Source organism: Mytilus trossulus, chromosome 9, assembly GCF_036588685.1.
Source record: "Mytilus trossulus isolate FHL-02 chromosome 9, PNRI_Mtr1.1.1.hap1, whole genome shotgun sequence".
In the NCBI taxonomy this organism is placed as follows: Eukaryota; Metazoa; Mollusca; class Bivalvia; order Mytilida; family Mytilidae; genus Mytilus; species Mytilus trossulus.
Genome location: NC_086381.1, coordinates 15,887,326 through 15,914,821, shown reverse-complemented (window position 1 = coordinate 15,914,821; position 27,496 = coordinate 15,887,326). Strand labels below are relative to the sequence as shown.

The 27,496-nt window shown below is 32.2% G+C and overlaps 1 protein-coding gene across 1 annotated transcript in view; it reads left to right on the top strand.

Annotated features, from left to right (window-relative positions):
* LOC134685206 (glutamine and serine-rich protein 1-like) overlaps positions 1-25,754 on the top strand; it is a 42,830-nt gene extending 17,076 nt beyond the window's left edge. Inside the window, exons 5-15 of the mRNA XM_063544706.1 lie at positions 309-388; positions 2,947-3,100; positions 4,119-4,259; positions 10,719-10,864; positions 13,352-13,467; positions 14,491-14,588; positions 16,566-16,631; positions 17,224-17,337; positions 18,411-18,506; positions 19,849-19,935; positions 24,098-25,754. Of these exons, the coding sequence (XP_063400776.1) occupies positions 309-388; positions 2,947-3,100; positions 4,119-4,259; positions 10,719-10,864; positions 13,352-13,467; positions 14,491-14,588; positions 16,566-16,631; positions 17,224-17,337; positions 18,411-18,506; positions 19,849-19,935; positions 24,098-24,136 (1,137 nt within the window). The 3' untranslated portion in view covers positions 24,137-25,754. The remainder of the gene's footprint in view (positions 1-308; positions 389-2,946; positions 3,101-4,118; positions 4,260-10,718; positions 10,865-13,351; positions 13,468-14,490; positions 14,589-16,565; positions 16,632-17,223; positions 17,338-18,410; positions 18,507-19,848; positions 19,936-24,097) is intronic.
* The last annotated feature ends 1,742 nt before the right edge of the window (positions 25,755-27,496 follow it).

Sequence of the window (27,496 nt, the reverse complement as noted above, 5' to 3'; positions counted from 1 at the left end):
TCTGAAACTACTAGGCCAAATTAATCCAAACTTGGCCACAATCGTCATTGATGTATCTAGTTTAAAATTTGTGTTTTTTATAATTTGTAAATTTTTACTAACATTTTCCACTGAAACTACACAGACAAGTTCATTATAGATAGAGATAATTGTAAGCAGCAAGAATGTTCAGTAAAGTAAGATGTACAAACACATCACAATCACCTAAACACAATTTTGACATGAACTGCCTGCTTCCTTTGTTTAATTCACATATACCAAGGTGAGCGACACAGGCTCTTTAGAGCCTCTAGTTCTTTTATTTACAGGATAAAAAAGAGCCTGCATTTGATGGAGACTTAGGCAGTTCACAGAGAAAAGGTCGTTCAAGAAATACAAAAATCAAAATGTAAATATTTAAGTCACCAAAACGGAGTTTTTGGCGACTTATTGTTTTTGTATCGTTTCTTATTATTATGGCACCCTAAACGGAGTTTGGGTGACATACTGTTATTCTTCGTTTCTTTTTTTCTTATTATTTTTAATATTATTTTTCTTCCACTTTTTTTGTCCAGGCAATTTCTCGGAACTGTATGGACCAATGCTAATGGAACTTAACAATAATGTTAACCACCATGTGCAGATTTGCAAATAAGGGTTGGCACCTCCAACATGGCCGCCGTTACCATGGAAACTGGTAAAATGCGAAAAATTTCAAAATTTTCAAAATGCTCCAATCATTCTAAAACTTCACAAAAATGTTAATAGGCATGTATAAATCCGGTCTTTGACTTTGGAATTTTCAAAATGGCTGCTGTAACCTTGGCAATAGGGGAAGGGTGCCATCCGTTATTGCTAGCAATTACAAATCTAGTTATTATTCTTATTCTTCTCTTTCTGACCCCTTAAACTGTCGTACCATTTTCTTTAAAGCATTAGGGGATGGAAACTTGATATTTATTCTGGGTATAGGTCTGCATCATGGGGGTTGCAGAACCCAATGTCCATGATACCAGGGTGTCATCTTGGCATAATTAGGGGGGCTCAAAGATGGGTGGGGTCAATTTTTTTTTGCATTTCATCAATTTTCTGCTGTAAATAGAGTAGATGGTATTATATATTCTTTTATGAATATTTAGAGACACATGTCAGCTTCAACTTGGAACTAATTTTATTTCAGTAGGGGGTCTCCTTGGCATAATTTTAGGGGGGTGAATTTTTATGGAACATTCCAGAACATCAATTTCAAATTAGTTCTAGAGACATTAAATGGTACATGATTGTATATAATTATGGAGGGAACACATTACAGTGGGGGTTGGACTTTGGAATATTCAAAATGGCCGCTGTTACCATGGAAACAGCAAAAATATGAAAAACTTCAAAATGCTTCAAAATTATTGAAACTTATAGCAAATGTTGCCTAATGTATGTAGACTAAACTTTTGAGTTTGGAATTTTCAAAATGGCCGCCGTTGCCATGGAAACAGCAAAAATGTCCAAAAATTTCAAATTGCTTCAAAATTGATGAAACTTAAAACAAATGTTGCCTACCATATGTGGACATTACTTTTGACTTCAAAATTTCCAAAATGGCCGCCGTAACCATGGAAACGGCAAAAATGTTAAAAGATCAAAATACATTCGATTTAATGAAACTTTACACATAGGTAATTTGGCATCATTGATCCCGCAGAACAAACGATTTGGGGTCCGTTTTGGTGACTTTTGTGTTAGCATCCTAACACAGGATTACTTGTTGAAATTGTTTTTAAGCTATCTCATTCTTTTGTTCATTGTCCTTCCTAGAATTAGATCATCTAGCCAAAAAACAAGCTTTGTCTATTATCTAAGAAACTTCTACAGATAAAGAAAATTTCGCTGTTGCAGGATTTTTTATGGCCCCGCAACAAAGTTGTCTGGAACATATAGTTTTACCCTTGTCTGAAATTCTGTAATTCCATAATTCAGTCATTCTGTCATTCCGCAAACAAACCATTATACAGTTTTTTTTTGTCTAAACAGCTTTAGATATTGGACTGAATTTCGGTATGTGAGTTCACCATGATGAGTTACAGATCAAGTTTGAGTTTCGTTCCGCTTCACTAATTTTTGTTGAAATTACGGGCTTTGGACTTTGATAAATTGTTGAAAATCACAGTTATACAGACTTTTTTTACTAAACTCCTTCAGATATTGGACTGATTTTTGGTATGTGAGTTAACCATGATGAGTTACAGATCAAGTGTGAGTTTCGTTCTGCTTCATTAATTTTTGTTGAAATTACAGGCTTTTGACTTTGATAATTGGTGAAAATCTCAGTTAAATGGATTTTTTTTAAGGCCTTAAGAATTTGAGCAGATTTAGTATATGTGAGACTTTCATGTTGTTTGTGTCTGCATGTGTTGTTGAAATTGCAGATTTTTCAAATTTTTGGAACGGGGCCATTTGTGTCGTTTGACACATCTAGTTTAAGTGTAAAAATCAACCTACAGTCAATTTTTTTTTAGAGCAACTCTTAAAGGATTTTGAATTTATTGTCCTAAGTTGATGAATTTTACCTTTTTCTGTAATAATAGTTGCTTTTTATCTAGAAAACTTCACCATGAAAGAATATTTAAATAGCAAAAATGATCAACAAGACAAGTTTGACAGATACATGTAGGTATGCTGTAAACTTAACCTGAATTGTCAAACAGCTCTTTGTAGGAGAAATGGCCTTTCAGTAATGATTTTTATGGAATAAAATAGAGAATGTGAATACAAACCAAATTTTATATTTTATTTTTAATTGTAAGAAATACATGCAAATAAAATACAAATGATAAAAAATCAGGTATAAATATCTGAATATTTCCAATAATTGATTTTAATTATCTAATAACCCAAGACAAAGTGAGGCATGTATTTGATATATAATAACTGAAGTTCGATATATATGAAATGAAAGTTAAAATTCACTTGTAGGAAACTCAAACGGCCATCAAAAGCAGCAAAATCTATCCCTGCTAAATCACCAAGGGTGGAAAGAGTTGCATATCCCAGAGTTCCCAGTCCAGAAATTGAGTCATCATCAGAAGATACAGAGGAGGATAATGCAACAGCTTCACAAGCACTTGTGGTAAGACTATTTAGATTAATAACTGTATCAGAAAAGGATATTTTAATTGTCTGTCCTTTGCAAATGTCTTTTTTTATGGTAATTTCATAGTCAATGAATATATCATTTGTCTGTTATCTTCAAAACTCTACTAAATGTACAAGCCTTCACGGGGGGGATAATTGAAGGCCTTGTGCAATTACATAAGATCTTTGCCAATTAATTTCTTTGTTGAACTAATGACATGAAACTTCAAACTCTTTAACTGATTAAGGCATGTTTTTACACTCAAAACTTGGGAATATTTACTTGAGTTAATGTTTTGAGAAATTTAAGGGGTGATTATTCAAATTATTTATTTTCAAGTCTATTACTATTAACTTCTTCAAATAATGAAAATATCTTAGTATTACCCCTGATTGAACGGTGTGGTGTTGCAGCATTATCCAGTTTAATTATCTCCCCTTGAAAGTTTTTGAGTGAAAGTTATCTCCCCTGGAAAATCACTGATTCTGAAGATTTACCACTCATGTCAATTATCTAATGAATTTCTTAAAGCATTCAGGAATTTAAGCAAGTGCATTTCCCAGATAAAAATGATATATATTTATTTTTGTCATGATTGATTACCATAATTACTCAAGTGGTGACAGACTAGTAATCCTGCAGATGACTACTTTCATTGAATAATTACGGTCATGTATCATATTGTGTCTTTCTATTTTATGTCTACATGTCTACAACTGGCTGTCAATGATGTACTTGCTGCTACCTTCCTGTTATAGTGTAAAATACAGTTCTTGAAAAATTTTGTCAACATTTTCCCCTTTGATGATATCTGTTGGAAGTTGAACTTCACAGGGTGGTCCAATTTGTTACTTTTGTTTTATTTCTTTCTGAGTGTGTTGAATTTACAGACTTAAAACAGGTGTCATATATCATAGTACACACTGACAATTATTTAGTCACATGACTGTTTGCTGATTTTAACACTAGTGTAAGATGGTTTTCTGATTGTCATTTATTTTATATCTTTCAGATGGGTGCATTTGTCATTAATAAAAAAGATCTCAACAATTTTGAAGGATTTCCTATCTGGAAAATTGAAGCTGGTAAAATGATGAGAAAATATGAATTGTATGTTGAAAAAGGAGAAATCCTTCATAGATCCTTATCAACAGTAAGTATACTTGATAGCTCACTTGAGAAAAATAAGGAGGACAGTTCAGTGTTGTCCCCCATCCTTCATAGATCCTTATCAACAGTAAGTATACTTGATAGCTCATTTGAGAAAAGTAAGGATGACAGTTCAGTGTTGTCCCCCATCCTCCATAGATCCTTATCAACAGTAAGTATACTTGATAGCTCATTTGAGAAAAATAAGGATGACAGTTCAGTGTTGTCCCTCATCCTCCATAGATCCTTATCAACAGTAAGTATACTTGATAGCTCATTTGAGAAAAATAAGGATGACAGTTCAGTGTTGTCCCTCATCCTCCATAGATCCTTATCAACAGTAAGTATACTTGATAGCTCATTTGAGAAAAATAAGGATGACAGTTCAGTGTTGTCCCTCATCCTCCATAGATCCTTATCAACAGTAAGTATACTTGATAGCTCATTTGAGAAAAATAAGGATGACAGTTCAGTGTTGTCCCTCATCCTCCATAGATCCTTATCAACAGTAAGTATACTTGATAGCTCATTTGAGAAAAATAAGGATGACAGTTCAGTGTTGTCCCTCATCCTCCATAGATCCTTATCAACAATAAGTATACTTGATAGCTCATTTGAGAAAAATAAGGAGGACAGTTTAGTGTTGTCCCTCATCCTCCATAGATCCTTATCAACAGTAAGTATACTTGATAGCTCATTTGAGAAAAATAAGGAGGACAGTTCAGTGTTGTCCCTCATCCTCCATAGATCCTTATCAACAGTAAGTATACTTGATAGCTCATTTGAGAAAAATAAGGATGACAGTTCAGTGTTGTCCCTCATCCTCCATAGATCCTTATCAACAGTAAGTATACTTGATAGCTCATTTGAGAAAAATAAGGATGACAGTTTAGTGTTGTCCCTCATCCTCCATAGATCCTTATCAACAGTAAGTATACTTGATAGCTCATTTGAGAAAAATAAGGATGACAGTTTAGTGTTGTCCCTCATCCTCCATAGATCCTTATCAACAGTAAGTATACTTGATAGCTCATTTGAGAAAAGTAAGGATGACAGTTCAGTGTTGTCCCTCATCCTCCATAGATCCTTATCAACAGTAAGTATACTTGATAGCTCATTTGAGAAAAATAAGGATGACAGTTCAGTGTTGTCCCTCATCCTCCATAGATCCTTATCAACAGTAAGTATACTTGATAGCTCATTTGAGAAAAATAAGGATGACAGTTTAGTGTTGTCCCTCATCCTCCATAGATCCTTATCAACAGTAAGTATACTTGATAGCTCATTTGAGAAAAATAAGGAGGACAGTTCAGTGTTGTCCCTCATCCTCCATAGATCCTTATCAACAGTAAGTATACTTGATAGCTCATTTGAGAAAAATAAGGATGACAGTTTAGTGTTGTCCCTCATCCTCCATAGATCCTTATCAACAGTAAGTATACTTGATAGCTCATTTGAGAAAAATAAGGATGACAGTTTAGTGTTGTCCCTCATCCTCCATAGATCCTTATCAACAGTAAGTATACTTGATAGCTCATTTGAGAAAAATAAGGAGGACAGTTTAGTGTTGTCCCTCATCCTCCATAGATCCTTATCAACAGTAAGTATACTTGATAGCTCATTTGAGAAAAATAAGGATGACAGTTTAGTGTTGTCCCTCATCCTCCATAGATCCTTATCAACAGTAAGTATACTTGATAGCTCATTTGAGAAAAATAAGGAGGACAGTTCAGTGTTGTCCCCCATCCTTCATAGATCCTTATCAACAGTAAGTATACTTGATAGCTCATTTGAGAAAAATAAGGATGACAGTTCAGTGTTGTCCCTCATCCTCCATAGATCCTTATCAACAGTAAGTATACTTGATAGCTCATTTGAGAAAAATAAGGATGACAGTTCAGTGTTGTCCCTCATCCTCCATAGATCCTTATCAACAGTAAGTATACTTGATAGCTCATTTGAGAAAAATAAGGATGACAGTTTAGTGTTGTCCCTCATCCTCCATAGATCCTTATCAACAGTAAGTATACTTGATAGCTCATTTGAGAAAAATAAGGATGACAGTTTAGTGTTGTCCCTCATCCTCCATAGATCCTTATCAACAGTAAGTATACTTGATAGCTCATTTGAGAAAAATAAGGAGGACAGTTTAGTATGGAAGCGCATATGGTACACCCCTTGTAAAGTTATTTTGTTGCTAATAAGTCGGAATTATAAGTTATGTTGTGTGTTATAAGCTGGAATCTAATAATCATGTGGAGTCAACTTGTCGGAATGATAAAGAAATAATTACATTACAAGGTCGACTTTCTAATATAAATGTAATGACATAGTAATAAAAAGTCGACATCATAAATTCAACTTGTTAATTGATTAAGTCGACAACTTGTTTATTTGAAGATGACAAAAAACCACGTGACTACTTTGGAAAAACATAGGTCTATCTTATATCGATTTCCATATTTCGTTTGTTTAATATGCTTCGGTTGTGTGAGTTCTTTTGTATGAAGAGGGGTTACAGTACGACAGTCAAATATCAGAAAAAAGTACTAAAAAATTACCATATTCCGGACATAAGGGGGATTTACCCCCCCCCCTTATTAAGTCAGGCCGTTTAATTTCCTTAGTTCTCAAATGGATTCGGTATAATGATAAATTCGTGAAGGATTCAACGGAACTTTCTGTTGTATGACATTGCTGAGTGTCAGTGTAAAATTGAAATGTTGACTATAAAAAAAAAAAAATCTGTAACATACAATATTTGATAAATTGGGTTTCTTTTTCTGTACATGCTTATATTTTGGTCTTTGAGATCAAAGCATCTACAAAAAAAAAACATTTAAAAAAATCTTGTATGATCTAAAGTATTACCGGTAACTCCTCTCACAATTCATAGAGATTTACGAAACAGTTTTACTCACTGTCTTGTTTCCTACTATCTATGTCGAATCGCAGAGAATTATATCGAAGGAAGCGCACGTGGAGAGATCCGCTAGCTAAATAAAAAAAAAAGAAGATCAGCAAAACCTTAACCGCGTATAGAAAGCTATGAAAGCATCCGAATTGACATGTATAACTACACAGGCGGGAAACATAACAATCTATATGACCAAGACGCCGACGCCACTACTCAATAAAGTTGTGAGATGTGGTGTGATTGCCAATGAGACAACTAGCTACCTGAGTTTAAATAAAGAGGATGTAAGCAATCACAGACAGCCGTACGACCTTTAACAAATCTAATAGACCTCCACATGGAAATATGAAACAATTCAAACGAAAAATGTATCGGCCTTATTTATAACAAAACAATTTACAAAAAAAAACAAATATGAACCAACGTCAACTTTTGAACTACATGCTCTTGATTTGTGACGGGCATGTAAAGAATGTGGTGGGGTTAAACATGTCTGTGAGCGCTTAACCTTACACCAAACATGGGAACGCCGTGTCACAGCACAACAAAATCAATAAAACATCAGTTGAAGCTAGATAACTCAATATATCGGTATTACTAGTCAATATAAATTCATCAAAATCCGGCAAAGATCTCGAAAAGTGGGTTGATCCTGCTCAACGTGAGTCAGCTGTCGTCATGTTATTCGTGAAATTACAAACCCATTGATTTTGTCGAATATGGAAGGTCATCCTCGAGGAAAAGCGGAAGGAATTATGGTTTCAACAATTGGAACATATATTATTCTTTGTGTTCCTGTAATTGAGTGTGAGATGATTAAAAGTGTTCCATTTGTTGACAATAAAGTACTAGTCATTTGATGTATGTCGAGCCTGCGACATTAATGTCGCGGAAGTGAGACAAAGCAAATAGTTATGCAGTCGTCAATAATAATGGCGTCGGCGTCTTCGTCTTTCTCATGTTTCTCATTTTTTCCCCACATTTATCATTTCGGGATCTTTCATAGCTTACTATGCAGTATGTTTTGTTTCTCATTGTTAAAGACCATATAGTGACATATAGCTGTTTACTTCTCGGTGATTTGGTATGTTTTGGAGATATGTCTTATTGGCTTTCATACCACATCTTCTTAGTTTTAAGTATTAAGAAAGTAGACGTGGTATAATTGCCAATCAGATAAACAGTTCAAACGAGAAAACTAACGAACTTATTAATGAACAAAAATTGAACGAAAAACAAATATGTAAAACATCAACAAACGACAACAACTGAATAACAGACTCATGACAGTGGGCAGGCACATACATATAGAATGTGGCGGAGTTAAACATGTAAGCGGGTAAGCGGGATCCTAATCCTCCCCTTACATAGGATAGTGGTGTTACATAACAACATAAGATTGACCTATAAAAATCAATTGAAAAAGGCTTTATTCATCACATGCATCAGATGGATACAAATAAAAATGATACACAGAGTGCACATGGCCAGAAACTTGTATATCTCAACAACAAACAGACACGAAGTACAATTCTGAGAGTTTTGTTGTCCTGATAAAGTAAATCTCCATTTATGTTATAAATCGTGTATTGTTGTATATGAGTTAATCTTTTAGATCTTCAAGATTAAGCATCTACAGAAATAAAAAAAATGTTAAATCTTGTATGCTACTGAAAAAATAAACTTTTTAGAGACAATAGCAGTCTCAGGCGAAACAGAGGGTTTCGTGGAAACCTTCACGAATTAAGTATAGTACCGATTCCATTTGAGAATTAAGGAAAATAAACGGCCTGACTAAATGACGAGGGTATATCCCCCTTTCGCCCGAAATATTGTATTTTTTGGTATTTTTGTCTGATATTTGACTGCCGTTTCCCCATTTCCTACGAAATAACTCACACAGCCGAAGCACTTTAAACAAACGAAATATGGAAATCGATTTAATAATAGACCTATGTTTTTTCAAAAGTAGTCACGTGGTTTTACATAATCAACAAATAAACAAGTCGACTTAATCAAGTAACAAGTTGAATTTATCATGTCGACTTCTTATCAATATGTCATTACATATATATTAGCACGTCGACATTGTAATACAATTATTTCTTCATCATTTCGACATGTTGAATCCACATGATTATTAGATTCCAGCTTATAACACACAACATAACTCATATTTCCGACTTATTAGCAACAAAATAACTTTACAAGGGGTGTACCATATGCGCTTCCATACTTTAGTGTTGTCCCTCATCCTCCATAGATCCTTATCAACAGTAAGTATACTTGATAGCTCATTTGAGAAAAATAAGGATGACAGTTTAGTGTTGTCCCTCATCCTCCATAGATCCTTATCAACAGTAAGTATACTTGATAGCTCATTTGAGAAAAATAAGGAGGACAGTTTAGTGTTGTCCCTCATCCTCCATAGATCCTTATCAACAGTAAGTATACTTGATAGCTCATTTGAGAAAAATAAGGAGGACAGTTTAGTGTTGTCCCTCATCCTCCATACATCCTTATCAACAGTAAGTATACTTGATAGCTCATTTGAGAAAAATAAGGATGACAGTTTAGTGTTGTCCCTCATCCTCCATAGATCCTTATCAACAGTAAGTATACTTGATAGCTCATTTGAGAAAAATAAGGATGACAGTTCAGTGTTGTCCCTCATCCTCCATAGATCCTTATCAACAGTAAGTATACTTGATAGCTCATTTGAGAAAAATAAGGATGACAGTTCAGTGTTGTCCCTCATCCTCCATAGATCCTTATCAACAGTAAGTATACTTGATAGCTCATTTGAGAAAAATAAGGATGACAGTTTAGTGTTGTCCCTCATCCTCCATAGATCCTTATCAACAGTAAGTATACTTGATAGCTCATTTGAGAAAAGTAAGGATGACAGTTCAGTGTTGTCCCTCATCCTCCATAGATCCTTATCAACAGTAAGTATACTTGATAGCTCATTTGAGAAAAATAAGGAGGACAGTTTAGTGTTGTCCCCAGAGATTTCATATAGAATCCTGATAAACAAGAGAAATTTAAAATACCATCTTGTTTCTAAAAATCATAGCATCACACCCATAACACAAGCTATAGAAAATCACTTCAGATAGCATCACATTCAAGAAATATAGCATCACATAACAATGATGCTAAAAGGCCCTGCACTTAAAGCAAGATCCATAAGTTTAATGAACTAAAATAAAGTGTAAACAGATTATATTTATAAGATCAAAACAACATATTTTTCTTTACAGTACTGCATTATTACATTAGTGTCAATTTGCACATTTGCACATTTTCACTTTGATCCTATTGCACAATTTTTCTTTAGATCATGTAAAAACTTTTATTTCCATCTGCATTCATATATCAATCATTACTAGATGGGTAGCTAGATATTTTGGCATATAAAGTCTGTATTAAAAAGAAAAAAAACCCACATTCTATATTTATTTCAGACAGGCTGAGACAGCTCTGTAAAAATAGTGAAGATCTTTTGTTATAAACTATTCAAAATATTATTGATTATAATTTCAGTATTCCAGCTGGCTACCAAACATGGAGAAGAACTATGTATCTGTGAGAACTAAACAGATCCCTCATACTCGGGCCACCATTAAAGATAGTCAGTATATAGTACAGGTCTTAGATGAGGATAGGCCTAAACCAAAATTAGATTCAGGGTATTTGAAATACTACTTTATGATTATTTTAGATTTACTTTTATACGACCGCAAACATTTTTTTGTCGTAAATTGCTATCATGTTTGCGTTGTCGTCGTCTGTGGCGTCTGAATACTTTTTAGTTTTCGCACTCTAACTTTAGTAAAAGTGAATAGAAATCTATGAAATTTTAACACAAGGTTTATGACCACAAAAGGAAGGTTGGGATTGGTTTTGGGAGTTTTGGTCCCAACATTTTAGGAATTAGGGGTCAAAAAGGGCCCAAATAAGCATTTTCTTATTTTTTTGCACTATAACTTTAGTTTAAGTAAATAGAAATCTATGAAATTTTGACATAAGGTTTTGACTGCAAAAGTAAGGTTGGGATTGATTTTGGAAGTTTTGGTTCCAACAGTTTAGGAATTAGGGGCCAGAAAAGGGCCCAAATAAGCATAATTCTTGGTTTTCGCACATTTACTTAAGTATAAGTAAATAGAAATCAATGAATTTTTAACACAAGGTTTATGACCACAAAAAAAGGTTGGCATTGATTTTGGGAGTTAAGGTCCAAACAGTTTAGGAGTTAGGGGCCAAAAAGTGGCCCAAATAAGCATTTTTCTTGGTTATCGCACCATAACTTTAGTATAAGGTAATAGAAATCTATGAAATTTAAACACTAGGTTTATGACTATAAAAGGAAGGTTAGGATTGATTTTGGGAGTTTTGGTCTCAACAGTTTAGGAATACGGGACCCAAAGGGTCCAAAGTAAAACTTTGTTTGATTTCATCAAAAATTAAATAAGTGGGGTTCTTTGATATGCTGAATCTAACTGTTATGTAGATTCTTAATTTTTGGTTCCATTTTTAAATTGGTCTACATTAAGGTCCAAAGGGTCCAAAATTAAACTTAGTTTGATTTTAACAAAAATTGAAACCTTGGGGTTCTGTGATATGCTGAATCTAGAAATATACTTAGATTTTCGTTTATTGGCCCAGTTTTCAAGTTGGTCCAAATCGGGGTCCAAAATTTAACTTTGTTTGATTTCATCAAAAATTGAATAAATGGGGTTCTTTGTTATGCCAAATCTACCTGTGTATGTAGATTCTTAATTTTTGGTCCCGTTTTCAAATTGGTCTACATTAAAGTCCAAAGGGTCCAAAATTAAATTAAGTTTGATTTTAACAAAAATTTAATTTTTGGGCTTCTTTGATATGCTGAATTTAAACATGTACTTAGATTTTTGATTATGGGCCCAGTTTTCAAGTTGGTCCAAATCAGGATCCAAAATTATCATATTAAGTATTGTGCAATAGCAAGAAATTTTGAATTGCATAGTATTCAGCAATAGCAAGAAATCCTCAATTGCACAGTATTGTGCAATAGCAAGAAATTTTCAATTGCACAGTATTGCGCAAAAACAAGAAATCTTCAATTGCACAGTATTGGGCAATGGCAAGTATTTTCAATTGCACAGTATTGCGCAATGGCAAGAAATATCTAATTGCACAATATTGTGCAATAGCAAGAAATTTTCAATACTCTTTGAAAATTTGAGTAAGCTTACTTTGTCCAGAATAGTAGTTGAATCAACTTAAATCATTGTTTTATACAATGTACAATGTATATTCACTTTTACTACCAACTGATAAATTAAAACAATCTTTAGCATTCAGTGATAACAAGCACTTTTTTGCATTTTAATATTTTATGATATATTAAAATGAGTAGTTATTGTTAGGGGCCATTAGAAATTTGAATTGAGATCAGTTTTGGAATAAGGGAAAGGGGGATGTGAATTTGTTTTTATTAATATTTAACAGCATAGTGAATTGCTCAAAGACAAAACAAACGTTTTTAAGTTCATAAGACCACATTCATTTTGTGTCAGAAACCTATGCTGTGTCAACTTTTTAATCACAATCCAAATTTAGAGCTGAATCCAGCTTGAATGTCATGTCCATACTTACCCCAACCGTTCAGGGTTCAACCTCTGTGGTCGTATAAAACTGCGCCCTGCGGAGCATCTGGTTTTAAAAGTAATTATTTTGAATTGTAGGCCATACATAACAATAACAGGGATGCATTATTTACCAGTATTCAATTTCTGCTTACATTGTGAATTGTTGAAAAGACAAATTAATGAATACCTTCTTAACAGAATCAAATATTTCCAAAAAAATTAATGACGCTTTAATTTTGAGTTAAGAATTTCATATATAAATGTTTTTATGATGTAACTCTGTTAACAAATATCTTGTTAAAATCTGGTTTAAAAAATGGATTCTATTGACAAAAGAGTAACCAATTAAAATCAACTTTTATGCTTGTTAGTAAATTCAAAAGTCTTTCTCATATCACTGACTAGACTGTATTCAAACTAAACTTATAAGATACTTTCAATAATACCACATCTTCTTCTTATTTTATATTGTTAAATAATTGTGTATTTAAAGTCAGTGAGTATGATCACCATGTATATGTGTTTATTGCTAATCTATATTTTCAGTAAAGAGACAGAGTATGAGAAAGATCCATTAGCCGAAATGTTTAATGTCTTTATGCAAGTATTCCTAAGTCAGGCGATGGAGCCAACATTTCTGGAAGCAATACATGAAAGTGGCGGTAGGTATATTTGTCAAATTTTTTACAAATTTGTATGTAGATCACACAAAATTTTACAGAACAATGACATTTTTGATGTGCAGTAGATAGAAATGTGCGCTTGTTTTTAGAAGGACACAATATGCAAATAAACAAAATGAAAGGTTTTACAGCAGATTTCATTGAGTGTGTAACCAAAGGTAATATCTTTGGTTAGCTTGTTGATTAGCTGAACCGTGAAGTCATTGTTAGGTTAGGTAAACTACCCTGAATTCAGAGTAGACTAGTCCGACATATCAAAATATCTGTCTGTTGAACTAGGCTACTTAGAAAGGAGGGTATTATACCTGACCTGATAATGACTTCACGGTTCAGCTAACAAGCAAGCTAACCAAAGATGTTGACTTTAGCTACACACTCAATGAAATCTGCTGTAATTGACTAACATTTGAAGACAAGATATCAAGGATTCAATAATATTCATAGATACCAATTTTTATGGCTTGAACGACTATAGATTAGATATGTGAAAACTTGATCTCTTTTGTCAACAAATTCCTCATAGAAATCTACAATATAATTCTATCAGGCTTTTAAAATGTTATATTGACTTTTACCATACTAGTTCCCAAAAATGAAAATGCATTTACTATAAACACATTAAATGTAGTTACTATACACATGTTAAATGTAGTTACTATTTTATTTCATTTTACATTCTGCATTAAACACTAAATGTGGGACATTTTGAGATGATGCTTTTTCAGGAGACTGTAACATTGTGTTCACCTACAAACTTCTGAAATAGTAAATATATACAGTATATTTTGATAACTTGTTTCCATATGTATAAGTCTTAAAATTGAGAATGGAAATGGAGAATGTGTCAAAGAGACAACAACCTGACCATAGAGAAAACATCAGCAGAAGGTCACCAACAGGTCTTCAATGCAGCTAGAACTTGTCCATATGTTTAAGTCTTGTCATGTTGTAATGGTTAGTATGGTATAAATGTCTTGAACTACAGTATAACTTTCTTTTTAGATGATTTCTATTTGAAACCATTAAAGAAGATTGATCATATCATAACTAAAAAGCTGCTAGAAATTAACAGTAAAGTAAGATGGATGACAGATTTTAAGGTTGGTATTAAAGAAAGGCCAAATTGATTTATTGGGATACATATATACACTTTAATGATAGATAACCTTGAATTATATTTCAATTCACCTGGTATTGCAGTCATTCCTTTTTGTTTGTGTACACAGTTGAATTGCATATCTTGACTATATATGTTAACAGAATTATAGTACTTTCTATACAGCAGTGAAGTCTATATCAGTTGGTGGAATAGATAAGAAAATCAGATTTGACAAGAAAATTTTAGTACAAATGATGTTGTTTTGAACCAATCATGAGTGCTATCAGATATATACTTCAATGAGACAACACACTAACTATACAAAAAAAACCAAGGTTTTCCCTAAGGTCAACAAACAAACTTCAACAATAACAAAATAGGTATTTATTTTCATTATTAAGGAGGCTCGCGGGTATAAAATTTTCAGAAAAAAATCAAACGTTTATTTTTCATTACAAATTTTAATAATTACCTTAAGAAGTTGTTACTTTATCATATGGTACAAAAATTATTCCAAAAATTCAATATGTGTTGGCCCCAAGTGACTTTTAAAATGTAGATATCATTGAAAAAGCTCCAAATTATCTCCCTTGGGTGCAAAAATGCCATATTTTGGAATTAAAATTTAAATATCTTTTTAAACTCATCGGTGACCTATACTTTTTATTGTTTTTTTCGAAAAAGCTGTACATAAACTAAATAATTGTAAAATTTTAGCCATTTCTGTAATTTAGTTCTTTTTTAATTTCTATATTACCGCTTTTTCTCCTATTAGTTCAACAGAAAAAAAAGAACATTAGCAAAAATGTATGCTTTTTTCAAAGGCAGATTGTGAGCGTAAATGAACGGTGACCTCATTTTTTTATTTCATTTTTCTATTAGATATAAGATAAAGTTAATTTATAGAAAAATATAGCGAAATCTTATATTAAATAAAAAAATTGATTTAGACCCGCGAGCCCCCTTAAATAGTGATATAAGTTTTATGCCCCTGTTATAGGGGAGAGGGCATTTAAGTATTACTCACACTGTCTGTTATTCTGTACATCCAAAAACTAGTCTCTTTTCTAACTTTTGTTTGCCTCAACCAAATGTTTTGAAACTTATACATGATGCTTATTACTAAAAAAATCTCAAGGAAAATTTAATTCGTGTTTAGAGTTATGCCTCTTTACAAATTGAAAAATTACTAAATTATTTGTTTCTGTTCTCTTTGTTTGCCTTAACCAAATGTTATGAAACTTATACACAGTAATTATTACCACACACATTAGATCAAACACAAATGGGGGTAGATTGACTTTTATAATGTTACATGCAAGCAGAGGCATCATCTGTGTCCAATGTGCATTCCCCTGGGGGTAGATTGACTTTTATAATGTTACATGCAAGCAGAGGCATCATCTGTGTCCAATGTGCATTCCCCTGGGGGTAGATTGACTTTTATAATGTTACATGCAAGCAGAGGCATCATCTGTGTCCAATGTGCATTCCCCTGGGGGTAGATTGACTTTTATAATGTTACATGCAAGCAGAGGCATCATCTGTGTCCAATGTGCATTCCCCTGGGGGTAGATTGACTTTTATAATGTTACATGCAAGCAGAGGCATCATCTGTGTCCAATGTGCATTCCCCTGGGGGTAGATTGACTTTTATAATGTTACATGCAAGCAGAGGCATCATCTGTGTCCAATGTGCATTCCCCCTGGGGGTAGATTGACTTTTATAATGTTACATGCAAGCAGAGGCATCATCTGTGTCCAATGTGCATTCCCCATTTATATAAAAAAAATAAAGCAAGTATCAAAAATACATAAATTAAAAGTTTATTTTCTTTATCACAAAATTTGTTCATGTGAAGGTTAACGTCAACAAAAAACAAAGATGAAAGTCATATAAAACCAAAAAAAAGAAATAATCAGCAGTGAATACTTATCAGCCATGGCAAAATAGGTAACATTTAACATTTTTTTTCAGAAAACTGCTGAGAAGAGACCTCACATCAGAGAAGTTGACAAACCTCACCTCAAAACTCTGTGTCAGGTAAAATATTATAACCTCAAAACTCTGTGTCAGGTAAAATGTTATAACCTCAAAACTCTGTGTCAGGTAAAATGTTATAACCTCAAAACTCTGTGTCAGGTAAAATATTAAAACCTCAAAACTCTGTGTCAGGTAAAATGTTATAACCTCAAAACTCTGTGTCAGGTAAAATATAATAACCTTAAAACTCTGTGTCAGGTAAAATATTATAACCCCAAAACTACATCTGTCATGTGTATCATAACATAATTATTAAACGCAAAAAAAATAGAAAAGATCAATTCTTGAAAATATACACGTAATATTCTTTGTCAGATATCTTTAGCATTAAAGATAGCCACATGGGTCCACTTATGAACAGGGCAGTAGATATACTCAACATTAAGTTCTATTATTGATTATATTGAATAAAATAACAAATACCTTAGTAGATTAAAGTAATTTTTCATAAAAAAAAAGCACTGAGTGACTAGAAAGGATCTGGTAAGAATAAAACCTTACTTACAGTTCTAGTTCCAGAAATCACAAAACTTAAACTTACAGTATTTGTTTTCGCCTTTATATTAATGGAATGTCAATTTGTATATTGCAGGCTACAGAGAATGCCACACAGAATGCCATTAAGTCTGTGCACTTGTTTGGTCAACCTTATGATAGAAGGACTTTGAAAGAAATTCCAGATAATACTTCTCATCAAGGCAGTGTGGTAAGAAAATGTATAAATCATATACACCAACATTCACATTTTAAGTAACATACAAAAACTTACATATATATTTTATTGGTGTCATGATTAATGCTACCAATTAAAAACAACAGAACATTTAAGTTAATTTCCCAAGGGCGCACTGTTACTTTCAATATTAATAAAAGGAGATTTTTGTTAACATCAATGCATGGGATAGCAAACAAAGAAAACAAGTACTTCAGAAATAAATATATATATAAAGGTTCTGTTGGGTGCTCACTAATGGACAGGGTTAAATGATTTTGGGTCTATGCAAGTATTTATAATTTAGTAAAGACAACTAAATATCCAGCTCTTATGTGGGTTTCATTTGGGTCTAAGCGTGACGTTGGATTGCTGATTTTTTGTAAGCGTGACAAGTGAAAGTTAATTATTGTGTCGTGAAAACGGGAAATGAGGTCTAGCGGGACCAGGGAAATGACAAAAAATGAGAATTGCTAACGTACATAGTGTAAGCGGGATACGGGAATCTGACAAAACAGTAAGAGGAATAGGGATCGGAACCCCCCAATGAGACCCCCTCTTATGGACAAAATATTTCAGAGAGAATGACAAGGTTATTTACATTAAAAAAAAACCAAGATATTTTTAGATTAGGTCTGTGAGACCAACTCTCACTTGTTTTCTTTTGAGTAAGTTTATCAAAAAAGTAAAGAAAGTGTTGCTGACTGGTTAAGTTTTTCAAAGCTTTGATATAAACTAAGGAGATGTGGTATGATTACCAATGAGACAACTATCCACTATAAATCCAAATGAAATAGATGCTAGCAACTATAGCTCACTGAAAGGCCTTCAAAAATTCGCAAAATTCTATGAGTTTAAACATTTTTATGGGTGCTCAACTCTGCTGACAAACCTGACGGTTGTGTAACAGCACAGCAGAAGAACAAAGATGGGCTCATCAGGCTGATATCAAGCTAAAAACAAAAAAAATAATAAACAAAAACACTAAAGATACAAGTTACCTATCTGAGAGAATACTCCCAATTACTGATGTTCAGTTCAAATAAAAGTATATTATTTTTTTGTAGGAATACCTGTTAGGAAAATCAGCATCACATTACATAGGTGCCTACCATAGTCTTCATCATTTCAAGTATAACCTGTATAAAAGGTGCTTAGCAAAGGTAGGAGAATTCAAGTATAACCTGTATAAAAGGTGCTTAGCAAAGGTAGGAGAATTCAAGTATAACCTGTATAAAAGGTGCTTAGCAAAGGTAGGAGAATTCAAGTATTACTTGTTTAAAAGGTGCTTAGCAAAGTAGGAGAATTCAAGTATTACTTGTTTAAAAGGTGCTTAGCAAAGTTGGAGAACTCAAGTACTACTTGTATAAAAGGTGCTTAGCAAAGGTAGGAGAATTCAAGTATAACCTGTATAAAAGGTGCTTAGCAAAGGTAGGAGAATTCAAGTATAACCTGTATAAAAGGTGCTTAGCAAAGGTAGGAGAATTCAAGTACTACCTGTATAAAAGGTGCTTAGCAAAGGTAGGAGAATTCAAGTATAACCTGTATAAAAGGTGCTTAGCAAAGGTAGGAGAATTCACTTGTATATATGGTATTGTTTTAAAGAAAAATATATTTATCAGAGTTGGTAATTTGGAAACAACATGGACCAGGCTTTATTTTCAACTTCAAGGGAAGACTCTGTTTGTCAAATTTAAATCAAAGGTTTATGTCAGCAATATCTGGGAAACATTCAAAAATCAGTACCAATCACCTTTTTTAATGGTTTATATGCCCTTGTAAAGTAGGATTGATATGAAAAATTGCATTGTAAGTGCTCTCATGTGTATAATACTTTTTTTTATCAATTAATACCCAAAGTTTGTAAAATCAATGTATCAGACAATTCAAAATTAATGTTGATAATTTATTTATATCCCTTGGAAAATTCCATTGTAAGCACTCTTATGTGTACAATTCTTGGATTCTTAAATGGAATTATAAAGTTTTATATCAGCAATGTCTCGGACAAGTTCAAAAAGCAGCGCTGATAAAAGAAAAATAATTGCATTGTATGTGCTGTAGCATGTACAATTGAGGCCATATATTTTTAAAATTCATATCAAAGGTTTTAATCAGTAATGTCTCTGACAAGATATAACAAGCAGTTAAGATTAAACTATTTTAAATAGACTTATACCCCATGGAATTATATTACTTATATGCTGTGGTTCATGTTCACAGCATAATGAATATATTGATAGAACATGATAACACTATTGAGATTTTCATTTAAAGGGAAACATAATCCAGCATGAGTTGTCACTTTTTTTAATTTCTTTATTAACTATAGGCACAGGTTCATCATTGTGATATAATTACTGTCCTGAAGTAAAAGAGAACAGAAAAATAAATGATCACTTTTCTGTCAAGAATAAGTTCTATAATGAATTGATGCTATTATAATAAAAATCCTTTTTATTTTTGAAAATTTAAAAGTAGATAAAATAATTTTTGATTTTGTAGGTTGATATTGTGAGAGAAGGAAACACAAATTTAGATAATTCTGAAATCCTGGATAAATGTTTAAATAATAGAACATGGGTGCTTAAGGTGAGAGTTATTTGTCATATCTTACAACACATTGTCTTTTATTCCTATACTGATTAAAGAAAGTGAAAATGATGAACGAGGCACTATCCTGTTCAAGATCAAACTTAACAGGTTAAATAAAACGTTTCATGTAGATCAATAGAACACAAGAATTCTCTTTATATTTATTCTGCTTTGAAGATTGTACATACAGTAAGATGAAAAATTAAAAATTGTAGATTAATTTTTGGGGAAAGACGGCTTCAAGCCGTCAATCCCCTATGGGGTTGACCAGAGTGACACTCTCTCACATCATTCATTTTGTTTTTATACATATTATAGTGTGGAAAACCCCCCAACAAATCTTACTTAGATTGAAGAGAAGGAGACCCAGAAATGAATAGTTTGACTTTAAACACTTTTTTACACATTTCCCTTATGTTTCTCACGAAATTATCGTATCTTGAACTCTCCTTTACACTATTTACGTTTATTTTACAATCCGAAAAAAATAGTATGACGAGATATTCTAAATATATCCAACCTACATTGTATTTTATAGTGACGTCATTCTTGGAAGAAGCAGGGATATCCTTCACCAGTTCACTGGTTATTTAAATCATTCTTAGAGATCGTGCACTAATTACAAATTTGTATATGTTAGACCTAAACATAGTATTGTTTACTGTAGATGATTTAAACATCAACATACAATACTTTAATTTGTAGGTAAACAACTTTCAAAATAAACAAAGATCGTGGGGTTACATGAGACAGGGGAAAGAAACGATTTTATTACTTTTTTCGGGTCTCACTAATCAGAGACAAGAAGTGTCAAAAAGCGACAAGAAGCGTCAAGAAGACTATTTAGCGACAAGAAAAATCATTCTTCCTGTCGCTAAAATTCTTCTTGTCGCTAATTAGTGAGACCACTTTTTTCTGTAAAAATTCTGAGAATCTTCCTCCAATTCAGGAGCATCTCAATTTATGAGTAATTATCCACTAAAATAAAAGTTAATGTATTTAAACACTTCAAATGTGACATTTCATTGGATTAGTAGTCTTCTATTAAAACTAAATTTTTGTGTACCTACATAATCATTGTAATGGTAAAAAAATAAATAATAAAAATTTGCATTTTGTAGTTTAAACATATTTATTGTTTACAAATATTTCAAAATTAAGATTTGGAAACAAGCTTCACACAGTTTACATCACTCATATTGTTTTTATACGACCGCAAATTTTGAAAAAATTTTCGTCGTATATTGCTATCACGTTGGCGTCGTCGTCGTCGTCGTCGTCCGAATACTTTTAGTTTTCGCACTCTAACTTTAGTAAAAGTGAATAGAAATCTATGAAATTTTAACACAAGGTTTATGACCATAAAAGGAAGGCTGGTATTGATTTTGGGAGTTTTGGTCCCAATATTTTAGGAATTAGGGGCCAAAAAGGGCCCAAATAAGCATTTTCTTGGTTTTCGCACTATATCTTTAGTTTAAGTTAATAGAAATCTATGAAATTTTGACACAAGGTTTATGACCACAAAAGAAAGGTTGGGATTGATTTTGGGAGTTTTGGTTTCAACAGTTTAGGAATTAGGGGCCAAAAAAGGGCACAAATAAGCATTATTCTTGGTTTTCGCACAATAACTTTAGTTTAATAAAATAGAAATCAATGAAATTTAAACACAATGTTTATGACCACAAAAGGAAGGTTGGTAATGATTTTGGGAGTTTCGGTCCCAACAGTTTAGGAATAAGGGGCCAAAAAGGGACCCAAATAAGCATTTTTCTTGGTTTTCGCACCATAGCATTAGTATAAGTAAATAGAAATCTATGAAATTTAAACACAAGGTTTATGACTATAAAAGGAAGGTTGGTATTGATTTTGGGAGTTTTGGTCCCAACAGTTAAGGAAAAAGGGGCCCAAAGGGTCCAAAATTAAACTTTGTTTGATTTCATCAAAATTGAATAATTGGGGTTCTTTAATATGCCGAATCTAACTGTGTATGTAGATTTTTAATTTTTGGTCCCGTTTTCAAATTGGTCTACATTAAGGTCCAAAGGGTCCAAAATTAAACTTAGTTTGATTTTAACAAAAATTGAAACCTTGGGGTTCTTTGATATGCTGAATCTAAAAATGTACTTAGATTTTTGATTATTGGCCCAGTTTTCAAGTTGGCCCAAATCGGGGTCCAAAATTAAACATTGTTTGATTTCATCAAAAATTGAATAATTGGGGTTCTTTGATATGCCAAATCTAACTGTGTATGTAGATTCTTAATTTTTGGTCCAGTTTTAAAATTGGTCTAAATTAAAGTGCAAAGGGTCCAAAATTAAACTAAGTTTGATTTTAACAAAAATAAAAATTCTTGGGCCTCTTTGATATGCTGAATCTAAACATGTACTTAGATTTTTGATTATGGGCCCAGTTTTCAAGTTGGTCCAAATCAGGATCTAAAATTATTATATTAAGTATTGTGCAATAGCAAGTCTTTTCAATTGCACAGTATTGTGCAATGGCAAGAAATATCTAATTTCACAATATTGTGAAATAGCCAAAAAAAAATTTAATTAAGAGTTATCTTTCTTTGTCCAGTATAGTAAGCAAGAAATATCTGCAAGAATTTTGTTTAAATTGGAGTTATCTTTCTTTGTCCAGAATCAACTTAAATCTTTGTTATATACAATATACAATGTATATTTACTTTTTACTACCAACTGATAAATTTAAATAATCTTTACCATTCTGTGATAACAAGCAGTTTTTTTTACATCTTAATATTTTATGATGTGTATTTAAATGAGTAGTAAACTCCATTAGAATATTTTAATTGAAATTAGTTTTGGAATAAGGGAAAGGGGGATGTGATTAAAAAATTGGGTTCAATTTTTCTCATTTAAAATTTCATAAATAAAAAGAAAATTTCTTCAAACATTTTTTGAGAGGATTAATATTCAACAGCATAGTGAATTGCTCTAAGAGAAAACAAAAAAAAATAAGTTCATTTGAATACATTCATTCTGTGTCAGAAACCTATGCTGTGTCAACTATTTAATCACAATCCAAATTTAGAGCGGAATCCAGCTTGAATGTTGTGTCCATACTTGCCCCAACCGTTCAGGGTTCAACCTCTGCGGTTGTATAAAGCTACGCCCTGCGGAGCATCTGGTTTTTATTAGTATCTGTTTCCCTGTGATGAGAGTTGTAACTCCGAATTTAACAATGGAAATTTAAAACTGAATAGATTTTTCAGTCCACACTTTCTAAAGAAAAAACTTAAAAATCCAAGAGTACTGTCACAAAATATGGAAAATGGCCCTAGCCTGCAGTTCAGTGGTACACAATCAAGATTTCAAAAAATATTGTAGTTGTTGTGAAATGACAGAATTCAGTTGAGTTTTAGATAATTAGCTATCAACTTTAATCAAATGTTTAGATTTAGAAGATGCAGATCTCTTCCATTGGTCCAAATTGAATCCTAAACTAAGGAAATGAAATTACATAAACAACAATTGATTTCAATATTGTCAACCTTTCTACAAGTTTTAGCTTTTCTCTTTTTCATTCTTCATATGAAAACTATCAAAAGATACCCCCCTTTCCAAAAACATAATTAAATAGAAACAAGGGCCTTTACCTTCAGAGCTATTCAGCTCTTTGATTAGAAATAATACAGCCCAAACCGTTTTAGTGTCTACGTTTTGGTATACATGTTCATCTACATCTTTCTTTCTGTCGCATATCAGCATCTATAATTTATAGCTTTATGATGTATGGCACCGAACTTCATTTGCCAAATGCCACACTTTATATTATAAAAATGAGAAGATGTGGTATGGTTGCCAATGAGACAAGACTTCTCCAGAGACCAAGTGATATAGAGGTAAACAATCATTGGTCACCATATACACTTGAACAATTAGCAAAACCCATACTTCATAGTAAGCTATAAAAGACTCGTGCAAGCTCATAGACAATGCCTAGAACCTCAAAAGATCAAATTTGGGTTGTGAGTCTTTACTGTTCTAGAGTTATGTCCCTTTTTACCTTGAAAAATTGCAAAGGGTTATCCAGGGCACTTGTGTCCTCAGACATTCTCTTATTTTACAAAATATTGTACTATTTTTTGTTTGAAAAACACATAAATTGTTTTCAAATTTCTTGTATTTTATTGCAGATATTTGATGACTTAAAGAATATGTTAGAAAAAGGATGAAGAAGATTGAAGACAACATTGGTACAAAGCAATTAATTCATCATAGTGTTGTGAGAGATAGAGATCTGATGTTTATAAGTCATTAAGAGAATATTGAATGCTTTATGTATGTCAGAAATTATAGGATTAAATATAAATGTGCTGTTATATTTTAAAATAAAACCAAGACAATATTGTTATTGAAATGTTGAGAATGGGCACAAATCACTTATTAAGTTGTACAATTTATTTATTGTTAGAAAGATGATTTCATAGTTTGTTAAAACTAACAAAGATTTGAAAGGATGCAAGTCCACTATATGATATATTTTTGTTTGTTTCAAAAATAGAATAGTTAAGATATACTGTTGTACCACATCTCCTTATATCTACTTTAAGATCAAAATAACCGAAACCACCAGTAAATTAAACTACAAAATATTTTTGCACTTGAAAACTAATGATATTAGTAAATTTTGATACACAAATGATGCACTATGATTTTATGTTTGATTTTTTTTATTAAAATGGATATATTTTTTTACTGTTATTGAATTCTAATTTGATTTGATTTCAAACAAATAAGGTGAAAAAATTGTTTTTGTTTTGAAAATAAGATGAGAGATTTGGAAAAAAATTATCAATTTTGTTGTTTTATCAGTTTAATTGTAATGATTGATTATTTTCATTCCATTCAAATTGTTTACTAATATATTGGGAACTACCCAAGGATTTGAATAAGTTATGAATTGCAAGATTTTAAATGCAATTTTATTAGAAAAAAACAGTTTCAGTGCCAACTTTAAGTATTTTGTTATGTCTCTTATTTAAGATACCTGCCTATGAGAGGTGTATAAGTGGGCATTTCCTGTAGTCAGTGGTTTAAGCAGGTAGATGCACTAAGATTGGTTGTGCTTTGTAGCTTTATTTTCATTGAAACTATGTCTTTTTTAGGGGGAAACGTGCCATACACATCTTTTACACTAATTAAGATGCATTCATACTTCATTTTTCAATTCAACTTCATCAGATTATTTATGAAACAGAAGTGTGTGAATTATTTAACCCTCATTGTGTGTCAGATATGATTGAAAGAAACAGCTAAATGATATTTAATTATACCCCACGCAACGAGTTGCGGAGGGTATAATGTTTTTGACCCGTCCGTCCGTCCGTCAGTCTTGTTTCTTGTCATCGCAACTCCTCTGAAACCACACAACAGAATTTCACGAAACCTTTTCAGATAATAAGGACATACTATGTAATTGTGCATATCGACGGGAAATTGCGATTAAATTTTTTTCTAGGAGTTACACCCCTTTGAACTTATGTACTTTAATGTACTACTGCAACAGTTTGTCATCGCAACTATTCTGAAACCACATAACAGAATTTCACAAAACCTTTTCAGATAATAAGGACATACTATGTAGTTGTGCATATTGACGGGAAATTGCAATTCAAATTTTTTTCTAGGAGTTACACCCCTTTGAACTTATTTGCTTCAATGTACTTCTGCAACAGTTTGTCATCTCAACTCCTCTGAAACCACACAACAGAATTTCATGAAATTTTGTAGATAATAAGGACATACTATTTAGATGTGCATATTGGCAGGAAATTAATTTTTCTTATACAATTTGTTTTTCTTACACTTATTTAATTTCTCCAATGACAATGTGGGGACGTGGGGTATGTGCACGTGCTCACTAAGGTTCTTTAATTACAAATGAAATTTCATTGAAACTCACAAAATATGAAATATTTTTTATGCCCAACTACGATAGTAGAGGGGCATTTTGTTTTCTGGTCTGTGCCTCCATTCGTTCGTCCGTCCGTCTGTGCGTCCAATCGCTTCATGTTAAAGTTTTTGGTCAAGGTAGTTTTTGAAGGAGTTGAAGTCTATTCTAATTGAAACTTAGTACATATGTTCCCTATGATATGATCTTTCTAATTTTAATTCCAAATTAAAGTTTTGACCCTAATTTCACGGTCCACTGAACTTAGAAAATGATAGTGCGAGTGGGGCATCCGTGTACCTGGGACACATTCTTGTTTGTTATGAGTTCATCTAGAATTCTTTCATAAAAATGTATTCCTCAAAATTTCAAAAGCATAAAAATGTGCTTTTATTTTTACAATACCTACATGCAAAGGATATTTATAGGTAAAAGAGCAATTTTTGAAACTTTTTAAATATTGTTATAGAAATACTTTTTTTAAAGTATGGTGTTCTTAAATTTTTACTTGTCATTAGTTATTAAAGCAAATAAACTCATCATAGATACCAGGACTAAATTTTATATATACGCCAGACGCGCATTCGTCTACAAAAGATTCATCAGTGACGCTTGAATAAAAAAAAGTTTTAAAAAAGCCAAATAATGGTACATGCATGACATCAGATATTAACAACTGCTTGAAGTGTGGGAATATAGAAACTAACAATATTTTGATGTTCAAACATGATAGGTTGCAGGTTTTAAAAAAAGTAGTCCTGGGGTGAAATGTATTGGAAAATTCAGCAAGTTGGTCAAATCTCATAAAAACCTCATCATTACTATATTTGGTCAATATTTTATTTAAAAATACTTGACAACAATGAGTATATTTCACTTTCTTAATTGTCTTTTCATCAAATTGAAACACTTTAATCTTGCAAAACTGAGCTCATATTTTGAACCAAATATAGCCTACCAAACATACTCCATTATTAAATAAAGTATATCTGATGTGTTGTTGTACTTTGATATGCACCAGCCCAGATTGTAAAAGTTAGCATTGAATTTTTAGCAGTCATTATCCTACTAGATAACAATCTCCATTATCAAATCATTTTCCTTATATCTGTATGAAATGTTCCTATATGATGATTGTTTTGTAAGGAGAGGCAATTCAGTGAACACACCTAACTATCTAAGAGCTATGAAATATTATCACTTTTCATAATGTGGATAAATCTTTTTTTTTGATTTGGAAAAAAAAAAGTTGGAATCAGAAATGCATTTATCTCATTTTTACGAAATATCTTTCTATGTAAATAAATACAGATACTAATTTTTGGTGCAAAAATAATAAAAATTGAATTAAAGTCTGTTTTTAAATTACTGCATTATTTCATCATTAAAACATGTCTATTTTATATGCTTTATAATAAAGCTATGTTCACATGGATGTGATCGTAAAGATTAACAGTAGGTAGCAGTTACTGTTTCCTTGAGTTTTGTTACTTGTGTATACTGAATTTTTTTCAGTTAACATTTTAATACCTTTCATTTCATTTATCATTAGTATTTTTACCAATGTACATTTAGTTATATTTGAACCATTGCATTCTAACCTATATCAGATTTATTGATGTACAGAATACTGTTTTAGTAA